At 38.6% G+C, this 19,332-nt stretch overlaps 1 protein-coding gene across 1 annotated transcript in view; it reads right to left on the reverse strand.

Moving 5' to 3' along the window:
* The window catches only part of LOC136702302 (1-phosphatidylinositol 4,5-bisphosphate phosphodiesterase beta-4-like), a 95,007-nt gene that overhangs the window by 48,661 nt on the left and 27,014 nt on the right, over window positions 1-19,332 (reverse strand). Inside the window, exon 4 of the mRNA XM_066677306.1 lies at window positions 1,862-1,959. Coding sequence (XP_066533403.1) covers window positions 1,862-1,945 — 84 coding nt within the window. The 5' untranslated portion in view covers window positions 1,946-1,959. The remainder of the gene's footprint in view (window positions 1-1,861; window positions 1,960-19,332) is intronic.

Below are 19,332 nucleotides of genomic sequence, written 5' to 3' on the forward strand. Positions count from 1 at the left end.
CCAGCGTTTTACTTATGGTTTTGTAGCCCATTCCAGCCTTGTGCAGATCTATGATCTTGTCCCTGACATACTTAGAAAGCTCTTTGGTCTTACCCATGTTAGAGAGGGTAGAGTCTGACTGATTAATTGAGTCTGTGGACAGGTGTCTTTTATACAGGTGACAGTTTAAGACAGCTGTCTTTAATGCAGGTAACCAGTTGATTAGGAGCGTCTAATTGGTCTGTAGGAGCCAGAACTCTTAATGTTTGGTAGGGGATCAAATACTTATTTCTCTCTGCAAAATGCAAATATATGTATATATTTTATACAATGTAACTGTCTGGATTTTCTTAACATTTTCTGCATTTTCCCTTAAAATTATAGCAAGGGATCAAATAATTATTCCATTCACTGTATATATATATATATATATATATATATATATATATATATATATATATATAATTAATCTCAAAAGACTAATATTTTTAGTCTTTGTGTTACTATCTTTCGTTCTAGATTAACTTTTATTTAAAGATGCAGCATTTTCAATAAAAATGAAATTTTAATTTGTCATTAAAAATGGTTCCAAGCTTCAACTACAATAAGTAGTTTAAATAAAAAACTTTTTGATGTCATTTCTATAAGGGTCAGTGTAACTTGTAAAAATATATGTTAAATACTGCTATACCACGAATAACCGTGATCCCGCAATATTTTTTATATTATTTACCGCAATATTTTCTCATATCGTTACAACCCTTGTAACAACAAAGCTACTGACATGCCACAGCATTTAAAGGTTAATTAAACTCCTATTTTCTTCAGCAATAAGTCTAGATGTAAAAAAAAAACAACAACACTGAAACAACATGTTATTAAATGTAAAAAAGAGTATATTAAAATTATAAATTTTTGAAAACTACATTTTGAAAAAAGAAACAGGCGATACAAGGTACCCTCAAGACCATAAACAGGGCTGCTGTTTGATTGTAAGATCACACTGCAACTGAACTGTACACTCTTTGGTCTGTGTGCAAGCTCTGTTCCTGGCTCCGTATAACTCAGCATGTAATAACGCACCTGTAAATGATAGGTGTCTAAACTTACACATACAGTATGGAGTGTATGTGGCTGGCCTTCTGAGCAGTACACAGTATTGGGGATAATTTTAATGTTGAAGTGAAGAAACGTTTCTGTTCAGTGCTACTCTACCTCAGATATGGCAAATTAAGTCTTTTTAATTATTTTTCTTTTAACAAGAGATGTAATCTTGCTCTTGAATCTAAATAAAAATTCACTCTGATTATCTAGGCCCAGTCAAAAGCCTGCCAGGCTGAATCACATTATCTTAGAGAGGTCTCCTCAGCTATAAGGAGGACATGAAAATGTTGAGCTGGAACCTCTTGCTCATCAGACGAGTGTGTATCTCTGGATGTTTACATCACTCTTGTCCTTCGGTAGCTCAAAGTACCTCCCATTCCCATTTCAACCCATTTAAATGGACTGATTGAGTTAGGTGGGGAAATGAAGAAAGACTGCAAGACCGGAGAGGAGGGGGGACACAATCACCGCTTGTCTCTGGGGACCCTCCCCTCACGACTGGATGCTTTTGAGAGTGACAGGGATGCTTGCTGGCACTAAGGATTTTAAATGCCCCAGAGTGCAAATGATCAATGCAGAGCCCTTTACATTATAATAATAATAATAAATAAGATAATGGCTTTGGCATATTTTATAGAATAACAAGATGGGAAATAGAACTTGCAGGACATGTGGAAAAGGCAGTGATTGGCTTCAGGTAATGTGAAACTAAAACTGTTTCAGCACATCTGCAAATGGGAACCAATCAAAATGCAGCATATTAGACTGTGAAGTTTACCTCATCAATCCTGTCAAAGACAGCACCTTCTTGAAGAAAACCAGGCACATGCTTCTGCCAGTTGAATTCATAGGACTTCGTCATGGCTGCTCACAGACCTGTGGCACAGAAAGACAGTTAGCATGAGGGATCTGCAGATAACTCATATCCAACTCATCTAAAAGGGTCATGATTAGCACAATAAAACCCATAACCTGGTAACTGATAAATGATCAAAGACAACAGAGTGTAAGTACACAAATGATCAGAACATTAGCTTATGAGGTTATCTTGGAGCATCTCTCTTCTCCTCTGCCTTTGTCCTTTTTAACTCATTAAAGTCTATCCCCACCGTAGCTACAACAATGACATGTCCATGTGGCCCCAGGTCAAATTACATGTTTATTTGATGTTCTAAGTGAGAATAAGTACAGATCCTCAACAGAGAACACACGTTCATACATCTTAATGCAGTCAGCAAATAAACAGGAACTGTGCACTAAATTTACACGTTCCCTTTTGAGAATATGCTGACAGTTTTTCACCTAAAAACATCATTAGTTCAAGTGTGATCAAATGTCTGTATACACCTGCGTCAGCATGTGTATTTGGTGCATTTTATGATCTATGTTGTTATTTCCATAACTATATGAATCTACATTTTTTTGGCTTTACTGTATCATATTTTTTTGCTGTCAAAGGACAACTGAACTGATAAATCACATTTTAACTATGTAAAAGTACATCAAAATTATAAATAAGTGCTAAAGGGTTTTTCCAAAACATAGCCAAATTTAGAATGCTCCTAGCAACTGCTGGTTCACTAAATATAACCAACAAAAATACAACCACACTGGCCAGAAATTGGGACGAGAAATATTCACATAACGGCATGTTGGCAGGCCACATTAAAAATTCAAAAGATAAGTTCATAACAAAACCATTATAAGGCATATTTATCAATTTTCCAAGCACCTAGAATACTTTAAAAGACATTTCTTCATTAACTATAACACAGAATAAACCGTTTTTCAACTCTATAGGCTGTAGTGAAGTGTTTACTTTCCGTCACTTTGCCCACTGCACCATAGCACCTTGAGTCTTTGTGGAACTCAAAGCTAAACGCATCCTTATAAGTACATGGCAGAACATCACAAAGTCACAGAAAGAATCCCATGTCAGACTTGAACATTATTTTCTGCTAGCAGATATTTATCTGTGCTTTAAATTACTTCCTCAAATATCTGCTTTCCTGAGTCTCACAATTATCACTGATGATACCAAATAGGCACTTGATTTCTTCAACAAGTTGCTTCTGAGAATTACACAGTAACACAGCCTTTCTTTTAATGAATGGCAAAAGAACACAGGTAGAAGTGACCCACTGACACAAAGGTGATGCACCTTGTGTCTGATTCAGAGCTTAGCAGCAGGGAGACTGCTCTGGATCAATAGCTTCTCACTGATGAGCACAATAAAACACAGAAGCAGAGCAGAGTGAGGAGAACCCTTTTAGAATCAGCCAGAGGGAAAGAGATAGAGAAAGGAAGAGGGAAAGAGAGAGAGAAACTGTGTGTGAGAGAAAAAAGTCAGAGAACGGGAGACTCAGTAAGAAACTAAAAGAAAGAAATCTGGAGAAAAACCAAGAGAAATGAAGATATACAGGGTGGCAGTAAGAGTGAGATACAACCAGAGTGAAGATTGTAAGATGACAGCAAGAGTTAAACATCATCAAAGAAAGAAAGGGAGGGAAGTTGAGAGAAATTGATTTTGAGAGTGAAAGAGAGGGAGTATTATAGAGAAAGAGAGGACTAGAAAGTGGCCTTTAACACACACTGCCATCAGTATTGCAGCACTCCATGTGGGGACACCGAGAAAAGCTTCTTGTGGCTCTCTCAGAGACAGGCATGCAGCAAAATACCAACATTTCCAAAGAAAATACTGAATTTTCCTCTTACCTGATAATATTCAGTCAAAGACATTCATTGTCATGAGGAAGCTGAACATTTACAATGAGACGTTCAATATATTCTGTTCAATATTCAAGAGAAAAGGGCTTAGGCGAAGCATTTGCTGCGCGGGTAATCCCATCTCTCAGCGTATAACGATAAAATCAAATAACACAAGACAAAGCGCAGTTCGGATGAAATCAAAGCACAGTATTTTTGTATAATTCTGAGTATAGAAGACTAACCTTTTTATTCAGAGGGTCCTATTTCCTGCTACACAACATGATGAAAGAAAGCAATGCAGTCCTCTGGTACACAGCATTTAAAAAGACCACTATGGTAATAGCCATTCCTCCCTGGCTCTATCATCATGTATCTCAAGTGAGCGAGTAAAAGGCTCAGCTGCTGAGGGAGCGCACAGGGACCGGTCCAGATCCTAACAGGCAAAAACACAGCCTCACTCCATAACTAGCATGTCTGAAACACTTGAGAATTACATCCTCATATCCTGGAGGAAACGAGGCAGGATTCTGTTTCCTACCGTGGCTCAGAAGTCACATGAAATATAAATAGATGAATGACAAATACAATGCCAGGATTCCTGTAAAACCGCTTTGTGACCGCATCTGATGAAAAGCCTTACACAAACTTGAACTGTAGTTTTGTGAATTCCAATTTTTCCCTGAAAAAATCCAGCCTGTTCTGCAGACAGTACTCTAACTTCTGTATTTCCATTAAATGGGGAAAAAAATAGCAATCAAAAAAGGTGGGGCAAAAATGTAGATGCAAAACTTAAAAGAATTTAAAAACTTAAAAGACCTGCTTGTCAAGTCTATTAGTCTAATAGTTAAATGCATGAACCCGCTAGATATCAGCAGCTATTAATGCTGCATGTCATGGCTTGTCATAACTGATTTATTTCATTATGTAGAGAACCAGCCAGCCTTGGAGCATTTGCTGAAATTCAGTAGAAGGTAACACTCAGGAAAGAAGAAAGTATAATATGAAATTTAGACATTAAATATAAACGTTTTCTGCAGCCAGTCATCAATATTCACATTATCTGATAAGACATGAAAGCTACAATGCAATATATAAAGTTAATGACCAATATTCTGTTAACGCTTGGGGTGATCTTGCCATACTACATGATACATTAACAGGATAAAGTTCTGCATCGTTATTCTTAGCCTCAACCAGTCTTTATGACAAATAGGACCAGCAAGAAAGGTGTAAAAAAATAGCAATGCTACTGGTTAAACCAGTTAGTTTTCAAGTTTAAATCTGAGACTGCACCTTTAGAAAATAATGAGACACTTACACTACCACTAGAGCTACTGGGGCAACTGTAGATGGGGAAGACTTGTGGGTTTGTATCTGTAGTTTTTCTCCTCAGTCGTTTACAGACAGTATTTTACTTTGCACAGGCAATACTGAACTAAAAGTGTTTAAAAGGTTTTTGGTTCTAGTTAACATCAACTAGAGCAACTGATCAGTTTGGGATTGCCTAGGCACCATACAAATGAATTAAATTTGATTCAATTTTATATTACTCCAACATGTGTTTATATAACTGCAAATATGAATTTAGTCTGCTTCTTCTCTTTAAATCACTAACACAAAAGCATAGGCTAACCGAGACTCCACTGAAGGGACTTTAGACTGCAGATGTAGGCATGAGTTTATTTGATCAGAAGTGCAGAATAAATAAAAACCTGATTATGATGTTCAGTAAACTGATTTGGAATCATTCGAGAGTTACGACGCATCTAAGCATCAATTTTATCCCCCCTGTAGCTAGCCTTTTTTCAATGACACAATATCCACCTTCTCTTGCACATAATCAGCAACACACTCACATTAAGGGACGTTTCTTAGTACCGTGTTTCCCCGATAGTAAGACACCCCCGATAGTAAGACGCAGTGTGGGTTTTAGGGGGGTCGGCTAATGTATGACGTACCCCGAAAGTAAGACATAGTAAACTGTACGTTGGAAAAATATAAGCCATAGTACCGGTACCTTTTGCTGCATTAACTGCGGGATGCGGAATGATCTGGAGCGGAATGAGCGGAGGGATGTGGAGGCCGCGGGAGCAGCAGTAATGTTTTCCGTGGTCCAACACCCAGCCTCAGTGCCCTCGTGCAGCCGCTGGTGGCCGCTCTGATTGGCATGGCCATGGAATAAATCTGTTTTATCTTCCAGTATAACATATTCAAACTGTTCGTTCTTACCGTTTTTCATTGTTTTACATGTTATACATGGAAATACCGTCATGATACAGTTGTAACAAGACATTCTTGGCACTTGCTTTTATAAAACTGTTTTATGGTGAATACCATACTGTTCAGGTTGTTAATAAATGTTAATTTTATGGTTAAAACAAAAATCGACATTTTTTACCAATATAAGACATACCCCGAAAGTAAGACATAGTGGGACTTTCGGGGGTAAAAAGAATGTAAGACACTGTCTTACTTTCGGGGAAACACGGTAGCACTGTATAGCACAATATGTCCTTATTTTGTGAATTATGAAAATGTGCATTAAAAAAACTGAATAGAAAAACACCCAAATATCACAAAGTGTGTTTTACAGTTGGATGAGGTGGAAAAGTTAAAATATCGTTAAAGCGCAAATGTGCAAATAGGGCAACGGAAAAGAGTTCTTTGTATAAACAATGATGTTTCTGCAGGTTTATACATACTGCGCATGCGACAGTGTGCATGTCGTAGACTCAGATATCACCGTCTCCCTCGTTTCAATGTCATCCCTGATCATGGGGGGCTTACGTCATCTGAAGTATATTTGCAAAAGTGTAGTGGATGGAAACACAACCCATTTTGGATTTTTATCTGACAATATTTCTATGTTGCGCAAACATTTGCAAACATTTTAGATGGAAACCCAGCCATGTTCTGTAACCACTTATCCAGTTCAGGTCATTCAGGTCATCAGGGCACTGGGTCAGAAACCTACCCAAAATCATTGTGCACATAGCTGGGACACACTCTAAAGGGGGCGCCAGTCCTTCGCCAGGCAACAAACACTCACACATTCACTGACACATTCACTCCCACACTTATCAAAGTGTGTTTTTTTGTAATATGGGCGTAAACCAGAGCACCCAAAAGAAACCCATGCGGACACAGAAAGAACACACCAAACTCCTCACAGACAGTCACCTGGAGCAGGGCTCGACCCCAGAACGCTGGAGCTGTCTGACAGCAGTACTACCTGTTGCTCTTGTGCTGCTCTCAGCCCTATTACAACTTAATTGTTGGCTTGTTTATTTTTTCCTGGCTTAATGTGATCCAGCTGGCGTGTATTTGTAAACTGATATGTGGTGATACATTCGTTATATTAAAAAGCAAAACAACATTAAAGCCATGGTGGGTTTCTATACTAAAATCTCTTCATTTTAATCATTTTACTTATTTACATTACTCTCTGGAGCTAGCCTATGAAGATTAGAAAATTTATATTATGTCTATTTTTTTTTTTTTTTTTTTTTTACAAATGTTTTGCTATCAGCACTGGCACTAACAGGTCCGTCCATGAAAAAACTATTATTAGTCCACAGTAGTGATTGACCGATATGGGTTTTTTGTTGGCTTATGCCGATTTTTAGACAGCGGTAGTGGCCGATATGTAAAGCCGATATTCCCATTCCTCAGGCAGTGAATAAACTAGAGACATTATCATGATTTATTTTTACAGAACATGTTTACACTAGTTTCTCACCGACTACAGTGTTCCTTTAAATGACTGGCGTGTTAAAAGGCAAGAGCTGCACTCGGATTGGCTGTAGAGCCCCCGTTGTATTTAAATGTCCTCAGTGGGGGAAATGTAACTAGTAAAAGACATCTAAGCTTTGAAACATGTTTATTGACTTTGATTATTGTTTGTGGAGCTTGTGGCTGACCAAACAGAACAGTTTGAATCTCTCGTGCGGTCTCTGGGTCTGTTAGGCACTGAAAACATATGCGCTCTGCTCCGTGATTGTCCCTCCTCCTTGGGTTCGCATCGCCATAACTCTGCCTCTGATTGGTCTACAGACTTGATTGACATGTCGTTGGAAACCCAAGCGCCTAAGCTACGTGGCAGTCGGTGTGACATGGGTCCACGGGGATCATTTTTTTAATTATTTTTTGATAATGTGTACTATTTTTTTTTTCGGCCAGTACTCTTGACACATACATGAGGATTACTAACAAACGGTTTGACAGAGAGACTCAGATGTAGTCTCGTTTTGAAGGGCACTATCTAAGGTAAGCGCTGCTGTGGTAACTTTGTGTGTGAGCCGCTTGTGGGCACTTCAGGCTTCGAGAAGCAGCGGTTTTGTCATTGATGAGGAAGATACCTGAAGTTTGGAATATCTTAATTTTTTGGCTTTAATTCCTTACTACTACATTTTAGTGAATATTCTCGTGATCTTGAGAGTCTGATCGTTCGATTGATGTATGATATGTACACATTGATATAAATACGGCGCCGTGAAAAACCTGAAAATCTGTACAGTCACTAATATTTTTTCACAACAATTTCCAATAACAGCAAAAATACCTATTTATTGAGTGGGATTATATATAAAATGATTAAATCAATGATAATCAGTGACTTTAAGCTTTAATTTGGTACATAAACTGTCAACTTTGGACCTGTAGTACTTGAGATATACTGACGGATATAACTATTAGTGATTGACCGACCAATGAGCGAAATAAGAGGCTAAATAACGCTGGGTTTCTAGGTTACAACTTTCAGCTCAGTCGTTTATGATGCAGTTTATTGAGTGTATGTTACAAGGAGCAGCCAGTAATAAATAGTGAGAGCTGAAAAAGAGAAAATAATTCACACCGTTTTCTCTGATGAGACGGAATGCAGCTACAGGTTGGAGGCTTGTGCTCTTGTACTTGTGCTCAATGATGTCTGCCTGTAAGGTGGCAAAATGGGCGCAAGGGGCGCTCTAACAGCCAGAATGAAGGGCGCTACCCACAGCATTGCCTGTGTGCATGTGCTAATATATCGACCGATGCTGATTATATAAAAAATGCCCAAAAACGGCCCGATTAATCAGCTGGCCGATATATCGGTCGATCACTAGTCCACAGTTCCATATCAACCGCGGCCCTGAAATGAATTAAGCGTCAAACAAGAAGATGATGATGATGATGATGATCATGAATTCCATATCAATGCACTCCTAATAGAACTTATGAACATAGTCTTTTATTTCCTGATATAAGCCTATCATCATGGACTTTTACTCAATGAAACACATTTATGCCTATTTGTAAGGCAAAATAAATTAAACTTAAATATGTTGACTGGCACCAAAACTCTGCTCAAGAAACAGCCATGCACACACATAATGGAGCCTTCTGAAGTTTTTAGATGTCATCGCTGCAGACTGTCCTTATGGCCTCTTAACATGAAAGAAGCTATTCACCAGATTTGTGCTACTGCTCAAGACATTCAGCTCTACCGCAATAGCACCTTAATCTTTCTGCTGAGTGTCTCCAGGCTGAAGCATGCTGTGCTTGACTCTGTGGCATTGCTTCAGGCTGAAGAACACAAGTCAACAGTGCTAGTGTTCCTTTAGCTCTCCGCTCATGAGAGGTCAGTTGCTGTCATGCTGACGACTGTGTGTGTGTGTACGGGTCTCTGAACACTGCAAACAAAACACACCTCATGCTTCCTTATGTGCAAGGTTAAACATCCTTGCTTTTAGTGCTATAACCTGTTCTAAAACACACAAAAAATTTAAATACATGCCTCTTAAATCTAGTGAACAGTAAAAAGGATCATATGAAATTTAAAAAAACTCTATACACCAATAAGCCATACAATTATGACCACCTCATTGCTGTTACACTTACTGTCCATTCTTCACCTTCACTGACCATATAAAATCACTTTGTAGTTCCATACAGACTGTAGTCCATCTGATGCTTTGCATACTTTGTTTGCACCCTTTCACCCTATCCTTCAATGCGCATGATCCCCCACAGGACCACCAGAGAGCAAGTATGATTTGGTTTGTGGATCAATTTCTGCAAGGTAGTGACAATGACATGGTGAAAGTGAGTTTGTGTTATGCTGGCACTAGTGGATCAGACACAGCAGTGCTGCTCAAGTTTTAAAAGATTTTGTGTCTAACAAGGACACTGTGTTTAAAAACTCCCGTAGCCTTGCTGTATTGGATCCAAACCTAAGACTTGAGACCATGCATTGTTTTCTTTGTGGCCTTGTGATGTAAGTGGGATGTACCTGTTCGCAAAAATCACAAGCAAACACCCCCACCCCTACCTCAGCCCCAGCGTTTGAAGTGAAACAAAGCAGTAATGAGTCATGCAGCAAGATGTACAATATGATGAATTAATTCAGTTAGGCCACTGTTTGAAATGACATTGTTAAATGACATTAGAACTAAATCACATTAGCTTCAACCACATTAACTTAAGGTTAATGTTTTCCAACAATATCTCAGTGGTGTACCTGCAGGGGAAAAGACAAAACAGTGATATCATGAATCCTGGGGCCAGTGGCAAAGTGCACGGCTGCTAAAGCAAAGTGCAACAGGAAACCAGAACAGTTGTGTTCATAAGGTTTAGCACTTCAAACTCGCTTTGGGAAAAACACAGCCTCCAGCAAACCTACATAAATGTCTCTACAATCAATGCCCCAATTACTGGCATTTGATCAATGAGAGAGAGAGAGAGAGAGAAAGGAAAATAGACGAGTGTGTGAGAGCGAGAAAGATGGCTACAGTAGCACAGTGAAGCAGTTCCAGAGTAAACATTGTTTTGCATGGATGGAGATCTGGGCTCTACTGTATTATTCTCAGAGCTTCCACAAACCATGTGTGTAGCAGCCATCAACTGTGACATCGCCAGCCAGTTTTACAGCCATGGGAATCATGTGAAAAAAGCCAGGAGCCAACAAGTACACAAAATGCTTCTGTAAATCAAACAGAAGGTAAGGGAGTGGTCAAAATCCCCTCTTCATCCATTAGTCCTTCATTCCAGCTGTCCAATATTTAACTTTGTCATGTGAGGTTTGGCTGGTCCATCAAGCTAAAAGATTCCCAAATGACTTAGAGGGAAGCACCTTCAGACTGAATTCACTGAAGAGACAAATAGAGCAATGAAAAGTGTAAATGAGATGGGGCTGTGTAATACTGCTACTGTATGATGAACACATGGGAATTCATATGCTTTATTAGGGCTAGGCAACATTCAGAAATTATAATTAACCTAAATTGCATTTATTAATTTTTCATTTAATTCTTTTCATCCTTTTTTGTATTAATTCTGATAATACATTTCCATAAAACCATACAACCATGCATATTGTCACATAATTCTGCCCCATCCAATCTGCCACATGGAGGCAACATGGAGGAGAACCTTAACACAGAGGCCAACCAAGCATCTTGAGCAGCTTGTACCAAAGAAAAATGGTCTGTCTGTTGTTTGGACATGTTTTGACTTTTATTGAAGATGAAACTTAATATTAAGAAATCAAATGTAAACACTGTTTCAACTCTAGTAGCACAAGCACATCACCAAATATGAACAGCGCATTGCTCAACAAAAAAAAGACAGACAAGCTCCCAGCAACATTAGAAAAAATATCCTGAATTTTCAGACTTTAGCAAATTTACAATACAAGTCTAATCATCCAACTATGAGGGGCAAAAAACAAAACTGTTCATTAATCATAATCAAGATAAAACATTCGATTAACTGTGTAATAGTTTTGTGGTTAGGTCTGTCAAAAATAATTGCGATATAAAATATATTACTGTCATTTTAGGACCATTTTATGACACATAATATAATAGCATAGTAATGCACTCCTTTAAAGAGCACTGAACTTTTAACAAAAACTTATTAAGAATATTCAGGCATTGGATTTGGAATACAACTAAACATATTATAAGAGCTCCAAAAGAGAGAGACCAGAGAAAAACCAGAAAACAGAACAGAGCTAGCAGGTAACATATTGGTGCTGTTCATTGTTATGTAAACAAACATGCAAGTAAAGATAGGTCGGCAAAATAATTGGACAACAAAGAACAAAGAACATACACGTTTTACTCTTAATGCAATAGAAAACAGCTTGTTTATTTCCAAGGAAAAAAGAAATTGACCGGAAATTGGTCATATTTAGTTAAGGAACAATATCAATATGGAGGGAATCCTTAATATTTATCATAATAAATATATTGCACATGTTTTGTTATACACATGCTTATTTCCTTAGTGTGTATTGGAACAATACAAAAATCTTTTTAAATTGTGGGTAAATAACTTTATTTCAAGCATGTGATGCTCATTTAAACTCACCTTTAGCAAGCCAAAATCCTTCTGGGGAAAGGTCTTGTGGAAAGACGAGACCAAGATAGAGTTTTTGGTAAGCAATATCATTCTACTGTTAACCAGAAATTGAATAAGACCTACAAAGAAAAGAACACAGTATCTATAGTCAAATATGGTGGAGGTTCAAATATGTTTTGGGGTTGTTTAGCTGCCTCTGGCACTGGGTGCCTTGACTGTGTGCAAGGCATCAGGAAATCTGAAGATTACCAAAGGATTTTGGGTTGCAATATATGGCCCCCGTATATGGGTCTTCCAGCAGGACAATGACCCCAAACATACTTCCAAAAGCACCCAGAAATGGATGGAAACAAAGCACTGGAGAGTTCTGAAGTGGCCAGGAAACAGTCCAGATCAAAATCCCACTGAGGACCTGTGGAGAGATCTTAAAACTGCTATTGAGAATAGGCACCCTTCAAATATGTGACCTGGAGCAGTTTGCAAAAGAAAAAGTGGTCCAAAATTCCAGCTGAGAGATGCAAGAAGCTTGTTGATGGTTATAGGAAGTGATTGATTTCACTTATTTCTTCCAATGGGTGTGCAACCAAATACTAACTTAAATAAGTTGAGGGTGACAATATTTCTTTTCCCCATTTTGTTGTGTAGTTCCAATACACACAAAGGAAATAAACAGCTGTATAACAAAACATGCATATATATATATATATATATATATATATGCATATATATATATATATATATATATATATATATATATATATATATATATACACACATACACACACACATATATATTATATATACAGACAAAAGATCTATTAGAACATTTACAGCTGTCAGGCTAGAATTGCAAACAAACTGGCTCTAGATGATGAAGAATCATCTAATTTTGTAAGCTTGTTTCTGCTAATGTAAAATCCATGCTGTATAATTTTATAATTTTGGTTCAGTCAATGAATCAATGAATTGATGAATCAATGAATTGTTAATAATGTTGAACATACTAGAGAGCTTGATGATAACGGAGATAGCAGTAACAAAGCAGATTCTATAATAAATGCTTGTCAACACAGTGGTAGCTGTAGAGTGGTTTCCAAAACGCTCTTTTATACTAAGATGTGTTTTAATTCTTTGATCTCATGAACGAGTTGCTGTCGTACTGTGAACAATCAAATAAACTTTGACATAAAGTTGAAAAACGAGACCAGATTCACTGCCTTTTTCCAAAATGCTCATTTCAGTAACATTTCACCAAAATGTTTAACAAAATGCCCCATACTCCCATGAGACATTTAGCTGAAAATTATGGGGGGGGGGGGGGGTAATAATAAAATAATACCACCTATACACATCTACAGAAGCAAGGGTTCCCAAACTTCAGATGGGCAGTGTAGCACCAAATGATATCAACAAATTTGGTATGCAGCTGAAAACATCTGATTCCAAAGTGACCTCTGGGTCATTTCAGCTAAAAACCAGATATTTTTTTCAAAGCTTTTCATCCCAAACCAGAGCACCCATCTGTGTGTGTGTGTTTGTTTTCACTTGTTTGTGTGAGTATGTTCATGGGGAAATATGTCTGAGGATTAGCCAGTGGGGTTCAAGCCTCACACGGGGCCAGCAGGCCTGCGAGGCTTTGGCTTTCTAGCTTTTATGTCTTTTGTCTACAATCTGAATCAGAGGGAGTGAGAGAGGGAGGGATAGGAAAAGATAGAAAGAGAGAGAGAGAGAAAGAAAGAGAGAGATAGAAAGAGTAGGTGTGTTTATAGCGATATAATCTGTAGTACTTTGAAAGCACAACAGTGTGCAGGCAGCAGGGGAGACTCCTGCTTTAGATGACATGGAGGTCAGAGCATATTTTTAAAGGCATTTGGGGATATTTTTGCATAATCTTTACCAATTTAGTTATGCAACATTACCACAGGTTGGGAAGGTTTGGAAGGACTAAGTTGACTCTTGTGTTGTGTCAATAGTGAAAACACAATAGAACTCCACTAATATTTTGGTTATAAAATGATAATATTTTTGATAAAACTTAACAAAACCTGTAATTTTTTTAATACGAAGAGTATGGTGCTATAAGCTTTTATAACTTTAATAATTGTTAAGATTTCCCAAAAATTCCTATTGGCTTATTCATTACCTAATGATGGCACCAAAAATGTAGCTAGTGTTTTCACACAGGAGTAAAACGCTTTGACATGAACAAGGATAAAGATAGCCAAAATATCCCAGTGCTGTTCATGGAGTAAATCTGCCTCATACATTTAAGTGTTTTGCCAGCTCTAACGCACTAACTTCAGCTTATAAAAAATTGTTAACAGGTCTGTCTAGTCAAGAGGTAGTGATGGCAAAAACACATTCAACTTCAAGAGTCAAACTATCGTTCATTTATAGATTTCATGCAAACTATAGTAAGACACTAGTATTCCTACATATTTAGCATTACATTTAAACATTTCAACATTTGATATTTATCTTTTAATAATGTCCCCATAGATTTTATCCATAAATCAGGTTGTTCGGATGTGATAATATCTGAATAAAAACATTTTTTTTCTTATATTAGTAGTGTATCTGCTGATAATGTTTACACACCTGCTCTTCCAAATATTCTACTAAAATCAGGAGTATTAATAGTTAGTGTGCCCCCTTTTGATACAGTAACAACTTCAACGTTTTAGAATCAACATTTCTGTGAGGATTTGATGGCATGCGGGCGCAAGAAGTCAGTATTACTGAGGTCAGGTCCTGAAGTTGAATGTTTAGTTTTGAATCACATCACTCCAAGCTCCATAACTTCAGAGTCATCAAAGGCACTGTTCCATAGCCAAATGCTAGGGGACTTGTACTCCTCTAGACAATGGCTCGCACTGATCATGGTGACTTCAACCTCATGTGCAATTGCTCCACAACTTCTTTTGAAACAATTTTGTTTCATGCTTTTTAAGTGAAGATTATTCAAGCTGCGTGTACACAATTAAACATCTGTGTCCATAGTGGTTTCACCCTAAAACAGCTGAATTCATTAATTATAAGGTGTGTCTACCACCATTTGGAGCGTAATTCTGGACACGCCATCAACAGTAATTTTTCCCCACAGTTAGCTGCATAAGAGACCTGTATTAAGAGCACAGGCCTACTTGATCATTAGACGGTTAGCTGAATCAGGTACATTTGAGAGAAAAGACCTAAATATACACTGCACAGTTACTCGCCAGGACTGTGAATCACTGTCATAATAAATATGATATTAATAGTACAAAAGTCTGATATTATCTGAACAACATCTTTACACATGGGTTGAAATATATGTGAAAGGTTTATTTGCTCAATTAGCAGCTAGAAATGTGTTTTGCTGTAGATCAGCTTAGTGCAGCCCACTTTACCCTCACAGCCATGGGTTTTACTAACTCAGGTTTGCCCATACATGGTAAAAACATAAAAAAAACATAAAGAGAGAGAGAGAGAGAGAGACAGACTTGTCAAAACTTCCTACATTCCCCAAAAGTGTGTGTGTGTGGTGGTTGGGGGTGGGAGGGTTAAGAATTCCAGCTGAGAGGATTAATTATGGGAGAGATCTTCTCTGGACCAGCTGCCCTTTGGCTACAACATAAGCAATATTGGGGGTGAATATTATTGTGGAAGCTAATAATAACTCAGAATCTCATGACCTGTTGCAGGTTTATCCCATTTATTTTTTGTTTCTGGGTTCTATGTGACTGTACATGAATAACATGCAAACTAGATATATGGATAGAGATAGAGACAGACTGGCAGAGAGATAGAGCGAGAGAATGAGAGAGAGAGAGCATAGAAGGGGGTGTTTGCTGGGGGTGAAGGAAGAACAAGAGAGACCTAAGCTGAGGGAAAGCTCCACAATCCCCTGAATTTTTCCTCTGCCCAAATATGTACCTATAAGAAACACTTCACCAAATTATAACTTCTGCCCCTGTAACCTCCTCTACAGATAAGGAAACAGGAGAATAAGGGAGCATATTTTCTGAACTTACCAAAATAGAACACTGCCTTATACAGTGCCAGACAGGCAGGAGAGGGCAGCAGGGGTTAAATAATTCCCCAAACTGTCAACAGAGCAAGCTCACAGAGCACCGAAATGACACACTATCTCACAATTGGTCAAAACACCGTTAAATTAAATGATATAATGCTTTGTAAAGGTGACAGTCATAAATACCTGGGGATACCTCTCTCTGCTTTGAGTAAGCACATCAAGCCTTTTTTTGCATCTCATGGGGTAAAGCATGCCTTTTCAGGATAATTAGTCAAGGTCAGTGGAGGTGAACTGCTTAAAATGGAAGTGAAATTAATCTGAAATATAGCTGTACAAATCTGGCAGTTATAGGTTGAACAAGAACACACAGCAGTTTCTCCAAAATGTGCATCAGTTCCAAGCTTTTACAGCAAAAGAAAAAGTGGATTCTACACCAGGGTTGAGCTTCCATTCGAGATTGGCTGCCTGCCTCCCACCTCTCTTTTATCTTACTAAAGAGAAAACCTATCTTGACAAACAAACACCACACAGATGTTGCTCTGCTCTGACACCATGCATCTCCATGGCAACCCTGTTCCAGGGGACTGCCAGGCCATAATGGCCACTGCTCTGCCACGCTTAGACAGGATGACTTACTGTGCACGTCTCCTGGTAGCACTTTACACTTCAAATGGGATCCCAGTGTATATAGAGGCCTATTCACACAAGCCCCACACCCCCTCCCACAACTAAAACCAAACCAAAACAATGCAAACGTCCTAGGAGCTATACATCACCCTTGTCATTTACCAGCATCTGGGTAAAACACAGTGTCTATGATGCCCAGTAAACACAGACCTATTTCATAACTCCATGCAAATGCACTTGTGTACTTCCAACTCACATATCAATATCAATTCAGCATGTTGACATATCAGACACACTGCAGAGTCCACAAACCATGAAGCAACTTTGCATATTTGTGAGAACAAATACTAGGTTTTTTCTTTTGATTATTTTTTTTGCTTGTGGAAATAAATTAGAGCTCCATATGAATACACTCCTAATGTGTAATAGTACACGTTTTAGGACCCTCTATTCATATATTTCTATATATCAGTATTATTAATATGACACACACACACACACAGGGGTTGGACAATGAAACTGAAACACCTGTCATTTTAGTGTGGGAGGTTTCATGGCTAAATTGGACCAGTCTGGTGGCCAATCTTCATTAATTGCACATTGCACCAGTAAGAGCAGGGTGTGAAGGTTCAATTAGCAGAGGGTAAGAGCACAGTTTTGCTCAAAATATTGCAATGCACATAACATTATGCGTGACATACCAGAGTTCAAAAGAGGACAAATTGTTGGTGCACGTCTTGCTGGTGCATCTGTGACCAAGACAGCAAGTCTTTGTGATGTATCAAGAGCCACGGTATCCAGGGTAATGTCAGCATACCACCAAGAAGGACGAAACACATCCAACAGGATTAACTGTGGGTGCAAGAGGAAGCTGTCTGAAAGGGATGTTCGGGTGCTGACCCAGATTGTATCCAAAAAACATAAAACCACGGCAGAATTAAATGTGCACCTCAGCTCTCCTGTTTCCACCAGAACTGTCCGTCGGGAGCTCCACAGGGTCAATATACACGGCTGGGCTGCTATAGCCAAACCTTTGGTCACTCATGCCAATGACAAATGTTGGTTTCAGTGGTGCAAGGAGCGCAAATCTTGGGCTGTGGACAATGTGAAACATGTATTGTTCTCTGATGAGTCCACCTTTACTGTTTTCCCCACATCCGGGGGAGTTGGAGAAGCCCCAAAGAAGCGTACCACCCAGACTGTTGCATGCCCAGAGTGAAGCATAGGGGTGGATCAGTAATGGTTTGGGCTGCCATATCATGGCATTCCCTTGGCCCAATACTTGTGCTAGATGGGCACGTCACTGCCAAGGACTACCAAACCATTCTGGAGGATCATGTGCATCCAATGGTTCAAACATTGTATCCTGAAGGTGGTGTTGTGTATCAGGACGACAATGCACCAATACACAGCAACACTGGTGAAAGATTGGTTTGATGAACATGAAAGTGAAGTTGAACATCTCCCATGGCCTGCACAGTCACCAGATCTAAATATTATTGAGCCACTTTGGGGTGTTTTGGAGGAGCGAGTCAGGAAACGTTTTCCTCCACCAGCATCATGTAGTGACCTGGCCACTATCCTGCAAGAAGAATGGCTTAAAATCCATCTGACCACTGTGCAGGACTTGTATATGTCATTCCCAGGACAAATTGACGCTGTACTGGCCACAGAAGGAGGCCCTACACCATACTAATAAATTATTGTGGTCTAAAACCAGGTGTTTCAGTTTCATTGTCTAACCCCTATATATATACTAATATTAAACGTTTTGAAATTACTTGTAATTAATGTTTGCTGTTTAGTTTTTGAACAGAAGGAGACATTTTTAAATATATGGACTGCAGGCAGGTCAGTCAAGCACACACACACACACACACACAGACACACACACACATACAGGCACTACAAAGACACATTGTAGAGTCTGTGCAAAATGAAGCCTGGCATTGTCTCGCTGAACTAATTATGGACTTTTACCTGCTGGCAGCATATTTCTCTAATAATCTCCACATCAATGGTATGCTCACACATTTACAAGTCACCAATGTCGCGGGCACTGATGCACCCCCATATCTGATGATGGCTTTTGCTTCTTTTTATGATAATTGTCTGGATGGTTTCCTTCATCTATAAAACAGGGAAATCTTTTCCCAAAAATAGCTGCAATGTAGACTCATCACAGCACATTTTCACTTTCTCTCAGACCATGTGGGATTAGCTCAGGCCGAGAGGACTTGGGTGCATTTCTGCATTGAACTGATATTTTATGTTTCTCCTTGTGTAACCAAGCTTCAGGTTGCACTTATTGATGAAGCAGTAAGCACTGATAAGTGACAATGGATTTCCAAGTTTCTCCTGAGCCCATGTGGTTATATTTATCAGAGTAGCATGACGGTTTTGTTCACACACTTAACAGAATTTCTTATCTACATGGACTGAGATTTCTCTGTATTACCTGAATCTTTAACAGTGTTATGAAGTGTAGATGGCGAAAAAAACTATGTTCTTTGCAGTCTTAATTTGAGAAATGTTAATTTGGAATTATTTGAAAATTG

Source organism: Hoplias malabaricus, chromosome 7 (genome assembly GCF_029633855.1).
Source record: "Hoplias malabaricus isolate fHopMal1 chromosome 7, fHopMal1.hap1, whole genome shotgun sequence".
Taxonomy (NCBI): domain Eukaryota; kingdom Metazoa; phylum Chordata; class Actinopteri; order Characiformes; family Erythrinidae; genus Hoplias; species Hoplias malabaricus.